This window comes from Anabrus simplex, chromosome 1 (assembly GCF_040414725.1).
Source record: "Anabrus simplex isolate iqAnaSimp1 chromosome 1, ASM4041472v1, whole genome shotgun sequence".
Classification (NCBI taxonomy): domain Eukaryota; kingdom Metazoa; phylum Arthropoda; class Insecta; order Orthoptera; family Tettigoniidae; genus Anabrus; species Anabrus simplex.
The window spans coordinates 1,034,120,270-1,034,132,526 of NC_090265.1; the positions used below are offsets into that span (position 1 = coordinate 1,034,120,270).

At 39.2% G+C, this 12,257-nt stretch overlaps 1 protein-coding gene across 8 annotated transcripts in view; it reads right to left on the reverse strand.

The window, feature by feature from the left end:
- LOC136857920 (protein saal1) overlaps positions 1-12,257 on the reverse strand; it is a 127,143-nt gene that overhangs the window by 48,276 nt on the left and 66,610 nt on the right. For 7 of the 8 annotated variants that reach the window (XM_067136997.2, XM_067136995.2, XM_067136996.2 and 4 more), the window contains one exon: positions 952-1,044. The exons of the other annotated variant lie outside the window; for it this stretch is intronic. In XM_067136997.2, coding sequence (XP_066993098.2) covers positions 952-1,044 — 93 coding nt within the window. The remainder of the gene's footprint in view (positions 1-951; positions 1,045-12,257) is intronic. 8 annotated transcript variants of the gene reach the window in all.

Consider the following 12,257-nt stretch of genomic DNA (forward strand, 5'->3'; position numbering starts at 1 on the left):
AGTCACAAACAACAACAACAACATTAGTACAATTTACTTTTTTTCTTTTTGCCAGTGGTTTAACGTCACACTAACTCAGATTTTTGGCGATGATGGGATACGAAAGGGCTAGGACTGAGAAGGAAGCAGCCATTGCCTTAATTAAAGTCCATGCCTGGTATGAAAAAGGAAAATCACAGAAAACCATCTTCATGGTATCCAATGGTTGGGTTCAAACCCATCAATCTCCAAAATACAAGCTATAAATGCATGGCCCATACCAAGCAGTTGATATATTAATGATTAGGTCAAAAAATGAATCAAGGCACTGAAAAACATGGAGATACCTCCCTGATGTAATTAACTCTAATCAGGAAGTCTATTAATATTCTGACAGCGTGTTTAAATGCAATAACTCCATGTTACTGGCTTGAGACATTATAAGAACTCATGCAGGCAAAATTCGGGCACACTGATGTTTGCTGAGACTGAAATGAAATGGCGTATGGCTTTTAATGCCGGGAGTGTTCTAGGACAAGTTCGGCTCGCCAGATGCAGGTCTTTTGATTTGATGCCCGGAGGCGACCTGCGCGTCGTGATGAGGATGAAATTATGATGAAGACGACCCAGCCCCCATGCCAGCGAAATTAACCAATTATGGGGATCCGTGTGACCAAAGGCCAGCATGCTAACCATTTAGCCATGGGACTGTAAGCAGTTAAACAAGTGAGATTTATTGCAAACAACAAAGATGCTATAGGAAGGACAGAAATACACATTAGGATAAACAAAAGCGAAAGAGATCTTTCCTTTTTACAAGTAGTGTTACCTCCACACACATGTGAATCTTTACAATGCCTTGATTTCTTGCATGTAGTTGCATTACAGTTTGTTTTTTTCTAGAAAGTTTCATTTTCGTTCTATTCCACTATCGCTATCTGAAGACAGAGCTCCAAATATAAAAATACCAACCTGTATCAACAATCTGCTGACTGAACACAGTCTCACCAATAGGTAAGTAGCACACAGTACTAAGAAAGGACCAGGCACTGATAAGAAGTTCATCTGTAAAAGAGAAAAGGCCTCTTATCAGGAAGTACTACTTGCACTTATTACAACTCTATACTTGTGAATCCTGAGAATATTTTGACCAAAAATGTGATCAGGAATAGGGTGCATGTTAAACCCAAGGCTGCCATATAGCCTGAAGTGACAAACAGTAGTAAATACGGAAGAAATCTTAAGACTATCTCGACAACTACCAATCTAACTGGAACAGAAAATGTTTTAATATACTGTAAAATGGTACTTAAGAATTCTACCTGGCATGGTTAGACTCATAAGCAGAGGCAGTTATGGGAGGAGGAGGGAGGGGACAGAGGGGAAGGGGGCTTCTCTTTTATATTTCAGAAGCATTAATATTTTGCTGTGTGTCAAGTGAGGTATTTTCCTATCAGCTGCTCACTGCCAGATTTTATAATACTCTTCTATTCGGGTATCTCCCACATAGCTAACATTGTACAGCAATGATTCATATCAGAATGTGAGCCATTGACTGTGCACAATCTGAACATACGAATCCAACTGCCTGTGCAGACACAAGGCTAGCGTGCTTCTAGCTGCTGGAAATCATGCAAGTGATGTCACTGTTGCCATGGTAACCAGCAAAAATCAGTATATTCCAACGTTAACAGTTAGTTGTAATGAAAGGCGCCAACAGATCCAGCTGCTACGGCTCAAACTGGTCACATGATGCAAGCATGCAGAGAGCTCAATGGTAAATAGTGGCTTATTGTTAGTTTATATGTAATGAATTTGAAAAAACAGAAATTATGCCCCAAAAACCAACACAGCTAAAAGAAGTCACCATAAATGGTAATAAAATCAAAATAGTAACTCAGTTTAAATATCTTGGAGAAGTAATAACACATAACTTAAATGAAAAAATCTCAATCCAAGTAAGAACAAATAGATTAGCTAAAGCACAAAAATTAACATGGGATATCTACAAAAAGAAATGTCTATCAATAAATACAAAAATAAAACACTACAACACAGTTATAAAACCGGAAGCTACATATGCAGCAGAAACACTCTTTTACCTGAATAAACAATCAAAGACTGACAGACTTCAGAAAATTGAAAGGAGGATTGGAAGAACCTGTATCAACAAAAAATATCAGAAAGATGGACAGTGGCGGTTAATACCTAACAAAGTCGTGTACAAAGAGCTAGAACCCATTACAGATACTATGCGTAAGAGGAGACTGGGATTCTTTGGACATATCATGAGGATGCAGGACTCGAGACTTCTGAAACAACTAGTACAACACAATCTCGTCTCAAAAAATACCACAACAGGATGTAAATGGATCAGAGAAGTAAGAGAGGATCTGAAGGAAATAGGCCTTACAACAGAAGACACCAAAAATAAGATAAAATTGAATACAAAACTCAAGAATACAAACCTCCGCTTTACCCTTACACAAAACAAACCAACAACACGCACATTTTCAACTGAGGAAAGGGCACGAAGATCGGAGCGTCTGAAGAAGTACTGGGAGGACCGCAAAGCCCGAACAATCCCTTCAAAGAGACCTGAACGACGGACTGACTAAAGTGATCCTATGTGGTCATAAAAGAAGAAGAAGAAGAAGAAGAAGAGTTAGAATTGTGTTAAATATTTTGTGTCTTTGTACAATATTTGATTGTAAAAATGGATACACCTGGTCCAAATTCTAATGAAACAAATAGTGCAGATATGATTTTTACACTTGTTCTCATAAACTAAGGCTCACTGGGGTTTTTGTTGGTACATGATACGACACATGTTGAACACATGTCCTTTTTACTGCAGGAAACGTGCAAAAGAAACAGGAACAACAAATTTAATATAAAATGTCAGGAAGACTGTAAATTGCTGTCCCACTTTTTTAGTATGTACATAGGTCTGAAGATACAGTAGTATGTGATGACAAGGCACACTGAAACATGCAGCACAATGGGTTGGCATACTCTGGAGCAGGTTGTCAAGCAGCTGTAGGGGTATATCATCCTATTCTTGCACCAGTGCCTGTCGGAGTTTCTGAAGAGTCTTAAAAGATGAAAAACGTTCCCCGATACGTCAACAGAGCATCCTGGATGTGCTCAATGGGACGGAAGAATTGGCAGGCCACTCCATTCGCTTTTGTATTCTAGTTCACAGTACTCCTCCATGATAAGGATCAGTGTGACTGTGCACTGTCATGTACCAGTATAGGAACATACGACCCTCTGCACCTCTGAGAAAGTGGACAGTCTTGCAGAATGACATCCCTTTACTCTTGACCTGTTATAGTCCAAAAACATACACAGGTGTATTTGAGCCCCTGATAATGTTGCCCCACACTATATCCACCACCACCTCTGTACTCGTCTCTTTTAAGGATGCCAGCAGGTAGGATTCTGGTGCCTGGTTCACGCCAGATGATTATATGATGAGAATCACTATTGAGATTATACCTGGGCTCATCAATGAAGAAAACTAGGGACCACTATTCCACTGCCCATGCACCGTGTTCTCTACACTAGGTGTTACGGGATCCTCTGAAGGTATTGGTCAGTGGAATGCAAATTGTAGGCCTCCAGGCAAACGAACAATGGCTGTGAAGACATCTGTATACAATGCGTCTGGAAACAACCGTTCCAATGGCTGCGGCAAGGTCCCAAACAAGGTTCCCTACAGTACTCTGTGTCTTTGGGCACTTAACGGTGAGATACCAGTCTTCTTGTGGTGTTGTACGCTGTGAACATCCACTGCTGTAGCGCTGAGACATGTATCCTGTCTGGTGGAATTGTTGCCATAATACAGATATTTTCTTACAAAATTGTACAAAACTATTTTATCCTCCTAGTCAATACTATATATTCTACATCTAATTAAGACAAAACTTTACATATAAAGAGACATGTTTCGACTCGCCATTGCGTCATCCTCAGTAAACCATGTAAATTGAATTAAAAACATAGGAAACACACAAAATGAAAAGCTAATTAAAAAGTCTCCCGTGACACATTCTGCTGCTAGCCTCTAGTCACCCAATTATCCTACCCCTCATTACATCATTAATATTACAGTAAAACCTCGATTATCCGTTCTAATGCCCGGGAAGGGGTGAACGGTTAATTAAAAAAACTTCGATAATCCATACTACTAATTTTAATGGACTTTAAAGTACATAAAATACATACCGTATAACCTTAAAATGCAGTGCATTAAACCCTCTTTAAAACCAAAATGTAGTCAAAGCTACAACAACACATATTAAACATTCGCCTAAATTACCAGCAGACTATAGATAATTAATTTACCAGGTGTCATTTAAGCTGCTTTAAAAAATGTTACTTTTCTTTTGCACTCTCCTACAACTTATTTTCTTCTTTATGTCCATTGTGAGCTTTCTAATTACAAGGATGTCTGAAAAATCTGTATAGTCCTCTTGCTCCAAGAACTCCATTAACGTTTCAGCCAATTCCAGTGTGGTCTGAAGCGGCACGTGATTGTTTGTGACAAACTCTTCTTCCCCATGCCCCTCACTTTCACTCGTCACTTCGCAGCTGATTACCGAGTTCCCGTTCGCGCTTTTATTTACTATTTCGACATCAATTAAAATGTGATGCCCAGGCAATACATCGTCAGTATGAAGCCACTCCTCAATGTTACTTTCATCCACTTCTCCAATATGACTTATTTTCAATAGTCTTCAGAATATCTTTGATAATCAATCCCTTATTTTCATCTTCATCAGTGAACCCATGAAAATCGTCGGCAAGCTCTTCGACATCAACATACAATTTTCTCCCCGATCGAGTGATATTCTGAGCATTTACTGTATCCCATGATTTCTCGGCAAGACAAAAGCCCTTCTTTAAGATTTAATTTTTTTCCAGAACTCAACCAACGACATTTCTTCACGAGGCCTAGAAATTCCCGCTTATAATGCGCCTTAAAGGTTGCAAAGATGCCTTGGTCCATCGGCTAAATTAATGAAGTTACATTAGGTGGCAAATAGGAAACAAAAATGTTTCCATCCTCTGATTTCAACTCTGTATCAACAGGGTGAGAGGGTGCATTATCAAGAAAAAGGACGGCCTTTAATGGCAAGCCTTCGGACGCCAAGAAATCTCGAACTCACGGAACAAACTTATTATGGAACCAAGTCCTGAAAACATTGCATGTCATCCATGCAGATTTGTTACGACAATAATCTACTGGGAAATATATTATCACTGTTCCTTTGAAAGAACGCGTTTTTTTGCTTTAGCAACAACAGCTAATTTTAATTTATGGTCGCCACTAGTGTTCGCACAGCACAAGATGATAACGCGCTCTTTAATAGATTTGTTCGTTTCATTATCATTTGATTATCGTCGGTGTATTGCCTGCTGCGTTCCGGAGTAATTTAAGTTTTCTTTCACTCACGCATCTGCCGCGGCAAATTGCCTTCGTGCGACCCCTCTTGTAGTGGATTCTTACATGACTGCAGTTCCAAGAAAGTTTCTTAAATAAAGTTCATGAGATTTATGGTGGCTTACAGTGAAGTGTGGTCCCATAGTTTTATCTTGAATTGTGACCAAATCATTCATTGAAGTGTACAAATGCAAACTTTGAGGCAATTTGTTCAAGCGCAACGTCTCACGCTCTCTAAAAACTCTCATAATTTTACCAGATTTTGTAAAAAATTTCATTAATTTTTTTTTATATTGAGAAAATATTTTTACTGGTTAATTATGTTAGTACTAGTTGAAAGGCAGACATATTTATATTTTTATCAGAGCATTCACTGCAAAAGGAAAATAGCAGCTCATTAAAATATTAAGCGTGAGCAATTTGCCTTCGCGCGACCTCTCGCGTTCTAAAACGGGCGCAACCTCTCCTGTATTAATTCTCCAGAGTAAGCAGCATGCTTGGACTCTTCGGAAAACCAACCCAAATCCTCACACCTGTAATGTGTTTCATTACCTTCGCAGTCTCTCAAAACAATATCTCAAACAGAATTACTGTAGTTATGTAGCATCACTGACAGGAAATTTAAGAACGAACCATAAACGATGTTGGACCCTCATCTTTTCACGGAAAAGAACTCCTAGAATTCCAGATAATATGCACTAAAATAATATACCAGTTCCATTCAAAATGAAGTCAGACCAATTCAATACACACTTTCCTCAGCCTTCTCTAAAACTCTGGCTGATTCTGAACTTATCTTGCCATCTTTGCAAGAAGCACGTTGTTACTCGTTAGCAAGTATCACAACATCATCTGATGAAGTTCTTAGCATTCTTCTCGATCTTCCGACTTTATAGCCACTGGCCCTGATGAATTAAGTCCAGTTTGTCAAAAATACTGCATCTTGTTTTTGTGAAAAATTTGTGCCTGCCTTGTTATCTTAGGACCACTAATAGGTACACCTTCGCCTCTTTTGCTGAAACCAGATGAATAACACAGCATCCAGTTCTTTTAAAGATGATACTTTCATTGTATTTCTTTTAGCGAGTCCATGCGAAATGTCAGAACTCGCCGCAAACTGCAACACTTTGTCTTTATTCTTCATTAGGTCCCGCACTGTTGTAGCACCCACACTGAACTCTGATGCTAAATTTGAGACTACTTCGCCTTTCTTTAACCGTTCGATTATATTAACTTTATTTTGTATGATTAAAATTACACGTTTTCTTTTTACTGCAGATTTCGATCTCAACATTTCTCGGTTGTTAGAACAGAAAATAAATGTTCAACTTTATCAGTCACTCACACATTTCCTTACTTTACACTACAGTACAGAATGTAGTCTACCTGTCTACTAATAGCGGAGGTTGACTATGACGGACCGCTAGGCCAGTTTCCGATTCTTGTGCATTGCGAAATATTTTAAATAATATTTTACCTTGACAGAGAACGATATGAAAGATCTACATATGGTACTCTCAGATGTTACATGCTACCAAATAAGTTGTAGGTATCATTCTGAGGTAGAAATGACCAGCATACCGTACTCTATGCTCCGTAGCCTGGTAGAGGACATATTACAGTACAATATTCATCAACAATGGAATGGATAATAAAGTTTGTGACTGTTGAATTTGAATAGCATCCCTCTTCTTTCGTAACAGTTAAAAGTTAATTTTACACAACATAAAATGACATAGCAAAAAAAATGTATGAAGTCATGTCTCCAATGCCGATTGCCAGTCTATGCGCGTGTACGAACAGTAGTTACTGTACGTTATTATCGTGGACTCAGGAGTTGGAGAGTCAATGTACAGTCGCTCCAAACCAAAATACTGTATCAAGATAACTTGACGTCAAGAGCCGGGCTGAGTGGCTCAGATGGTTGAGGCGATGGCCTTGTGACCCCAATTTGGCAGGCTCAATCCTAGCTCAGTCCGGTGGTATTTGAAGGTGCTCAAATACATCAGCCTCGTGTCAGTAGACTTACTGGCACGTAAAAGAACTCCTGCAAGACAAAATTTCGGCACCTTGGCGTCTCCGAAAACCATCCAAGTGGTTAATGGGACGTAAAACCAATATTATTATTATTATTATTATTATTATTATTATTATTATTGACATCAAGAGTACACTCATTCAGTTTTGGAGCGACTGTACATTGCTTTTTTTTTAATAGAGATTTTTTTTTTTTGGCGATGGATAATCCGCAGAACGGTTAATCGAGGTTTTACAGTATTATATAAAATATTAACATATTATGTTCACTGAGCTATTTCCGACACACAATCACCATTAGCACAATTCCTCTTGGCACTAAACTCTGTGAATCACTGGTCTGCTTATAGGGCCCCACACACCCGACCAGGATCACAGTCACTGCAGGTTATTCGATACGGTGCCTGGACATTATTTCAAGCCACAATATACACATCTAACTTGTTTGCACATGATTCAGCATTCATTCATTTCTGTGTCTGGTCAGCATTTCCAAAAAAACTGCAGCTGCGATGGCCTTGTTGTATCCTCTAAAACATCTTATGAAGTGCATGGGTTGTCCAGGAGGGAACAGATAAGTAGGTGGCTTGGGTCTTGTTCAGCACCACATTCACACGAGGTGTCTGAGTTTGCTGGAAGGATCCCCCATTTCTTCAGGTTGGTCTTTCATCGAAGGACGCCCACTCTTAAGCGATTGAGGGACCTCCATACAGGGTAAAGTAGGTCGGTGCCAGGAGCAAGTTCTTTTGGAGACATGTCTATGGGCAGTGAGCTTCTCCATCTGTTAAGGCTAGTTGCCTCTGGGGTTCCCTCCAGCGGCAGAGTCCTAGCAAGAAAGCTCTTACGGGATCTTATTCTTAATTTATGAGCATGAGTGTAGTTGGCTGGAGATACCCTTTTTGAGGAAAATGAAGTCTGATAGGCTTGAAATTTTAACACTGACTACCAAGAAGTAGCCACGTCATTTAAATCTCCAGCTCAGCCATTTTTAAAAGTCCTTGCTCCCAATCCCACCTTCTGCACTGTGGAACAAAAAAAGTGTACTACTCCTATATTACATTTTGAAATAATGTGAAAATTAGAACATACCTGAGAAAGGAGTTCTAGTATGATTTTAAGGTGTGATATCTGGTATCAAAGCTGAAATGGTTTGGACACATGACGAGAATGCCAGGAGAGAGAATTCCAAAGAGAACATTCATGGATACTGCAGAGAGGCCTAGGGGACGGCCTAGAATGAGATGGACGAGCTCTGTTGTGAACTGTATTGCAAATAGAAGAGTCGATAGCAATAAAGTACTAGAAGAGGAGTGGTGGAAAGATCGAGTAAGGTGCAGGGCTTTGGTACACTACCCTACACAGAGAGGATCTGGAAAAGGGAATGGATGACGAAGATGATCTGGTGTCACATACTCCAGGGTGCAAAGGGATGCCACACTTCTTCCAGAACCACCTTGTTTCAGATATTTTTTTTCTTCTTGAGACAAACATCTTGTTGGGTAGGCATCAGTTTTCAGTGGTGGGATTTTTAGCAGAACATGTTCATTCATTTTTCCATCAAGATGTGATAAGGGATCTTTTGCTGGTACTCTTCTTAGGGGAGGGGGTTGGTGAATGGAATGCAGTGAAGTGGATGCTAGTGATGACGTGTCGGAGAGAGCTGGAGAGGCTGTTCCGGCTTGGGTCAGGGCCGAGATTGAGACAGGGGTAGGAGGTTTATGACCTTCAAGATAGTGTCTGAAACCTTTATGTATGAACTGTAGATAGGTAATTTTTGCTTGGCTATTGGACATCAGGAGGAGACAGAAAGAAGAGTAGAGGATGCACTGTAATACACAGAAGAAAACCTTTTTCGACCATTTACAAGTTCTTCTCCTGAAAGGGTATAAGGCAAGTTATTGGTCACATCTGTCTTTTCCATGCACGTGCTTATTGTGATCTGCTATGGATACTGGCTTAATTGTTTTTCTGCTGAACTTTGAAGCGACTTCAACCATTTCAGCAGAATGCATGGATGAAATCGTGGTGATTATTTTCTTGTCCATCCAGGAGACAAGAATTTCCCCATCACATTTGAATGTCATTTCCCCTCTTTTCAAGGATTTTTGTTGATCCCTAAGATCCCTTAGTACTCCCCTGTTTTGCCTAATTGTCCCCAAAACTGCGCTATTCTGTTCACACAGGGTTTTTTCAAGAGCAACATTGTTGTAGTAGTTATCCATGTAAACAGAGTACCCTACACCTAAATATGGAATAAGAAGTTCGAGGACATTAATATTCCACTTGCATCATAAGTTAGCAATTTTCAAAATAATGTATCCGGTTTTTTACTCACACCCCATCCTAACCATAATTCTATACTTAGTTATTTCAGATGATTGTATACTTGAAAACACAACCGGCCTCTCCAAGCAAGCATGTCCTCATCTACATCAATCTTTCATTTGGGATTGTAAACCACTGTGTTTTTTAATTTATTTAGTAGTAATCAGATACAGGGATGAAGTACTCCATTTTACACTGACTGTATAACAACAGAAAATATTAACAGTAAGAAAAACAACTTAATATTACAAAATTCTTTAGAAATTAAATAACACATAAACTAAATAACGAGTGGGAAAACCTACATAATAATGTCCGTGTCACTAGTAATGTTCTGGCCAGGTTGTCAACAGAGAATCGAGGGCTTACTCCTGTAGTATATATTTCAGTTTGATTTTGAAGAGATGATAGGGAATGAAGATGCCAATTTCATGCAGGGCATTTGCTGTTGTGGGAAGGCAATAGAATATGGAGTGTTAAGTGCATACGAGGAACATGGAATAGCGGTCTATTTCGGATTCTATGTGGTTGAACATGTAACGGGAAATGCACTAACAAAGATGTGCACTTGAGAGCACAATTAACAATTCTGTGAAGATAGCAAGAGATTGTGTTCTGCAGATGTTTACTCAGGTCCAAGATGTTGAAATATGACAGAATTTGCTTGGTACTATACTGTCCCATGTTGGGGTTACAGGCTCTTACAAGGAATGCAAAGAATGAGAATACCTGGTTAATTTTATTGACATTTGTGGGGACAACTGATGAGCAGATGGGGGAGAAGAAATCAATGATAGGAACAACGTAAGTACAGAAGTATAATTTAAGAGTGTTTAAGTCATAAATTTCAGTAAATCTAAACAAAAGTCCAAGAGACCTCATAGCATGAGATTTAAGTTGGTCTACAGTAGGCCTATATGAAAAGAGAAATTTAGTTTGCTACCCTGAATTATTCCAAGATATTTGACCTGAGTAACAGCCTTCAGTGGAGTGCTGTTTATTTCGTACCTGTGGGTACGCTCACTTTCATTTAGGCAGATAAGATATTTTTCAGCATTAATTTTCAGTTTACATCTAGTTACCCAGTCATAGTGCAAGTCCAAAGCGTTTTGAATGCTATCACAATCAATGGAGGTCACTATGTTTTTTCACCTCCAATGGGGGTGTGCCTGAAAAGAGCTGCACCACCTCGGGATGAGGACACGAGTTTGCAATTTATTTATTTTTTGAAAATTTTTAGATCTGCATATAGTAATATGGAACATAGGGTGCTCTTTATTTCATCTGTTGAGGTCATCTACAAAGAGAGAACACAGCAGAGATGATAGAATTCCTCCTTGTAGGATATCAGATGAGACATTCAGCCATGAGGAGATTTAGCCAGGAAGTATGACTTACTGTTGATGATTAAGAAGATAGTTTTCTATAAGAGTTAAAAGACTGCCATGAATATTATACCTGTGGGGCAGTTTGTATATGAGCAGATTATGATTTATGGAGTCAAATGCTATAGCCAGGTCAATGTAAATGACGTCCAATCGCGTCTTGTTAGCAATGGTGGAGGTAGCATATTGGTTGTAGACAGGTTTGTTAGGCATGATTTAACCACCCTAAAACTGTGTTGTTCATCTGACAAGAAAGCGCCTGTGAAATATATCAGGCTGGAGTGTAAAATTCTTTTAACAACTGCTGAGAGGGTAGATGTGATCAAAATGGGCTTCTATGAAGAGGGGTTATGCCTGTCACTGGATTTATGAATTTATGAATGGGTATTAGATTAGCCTGTTTCCAAGCATCAGGAAAAGATCCAGAATTAAAGCACAGCCTGAGAATAAGGGAGAGAGAGGAAAGCCTAAACAAGATGCAGTATTTTTGACAGAAACTGGACTTAATTCATCAGGGCCAGTGGCTATGAAGTCGGAAGATCGAGAAGAATGCTAAGAACTTCATCAGATGATGTTGTGATACTTGCTAATGAGTAACAACGTGCTTCTTGCAAAGATGGCAAGATAAGTTCAGAATCAGCCAGAGTTTTAGAGAAGGCTGAGGAAAGTGTGTATTGAACTGGTCCGACTTCATTTTGAATGGAACTGGTATGTTATTTTAGTGCATATTATCTGGAATTCTAGGAGTTCTTTTCCGTGAAAAGATGAGGGTCCAACATCGTTTATGGTTCGTTCTTAAATTTCCTGTCAGTGATGCTACATAACTACAGTAATTCTGTTTGAGATATTGTTTTGAGAGACTGCGAAGGTAATGAAACACATTACAGGTGTGAGGATTTGGGTTGGTTTTCCGAAAAGTCCAAGCATGCTGCTTACTCTGGAGAATTAATACAGGAGAGGTTGCGCCCGTTTTAGAACGCGAGAGGTCGCGCGAAGGCAAATTGCTCATGCTTAATATTTTAATGAGCTGCTATTTTCCTTTTGCAGTGAATGCTCTGATAAAAATATAAATATGTACCCTG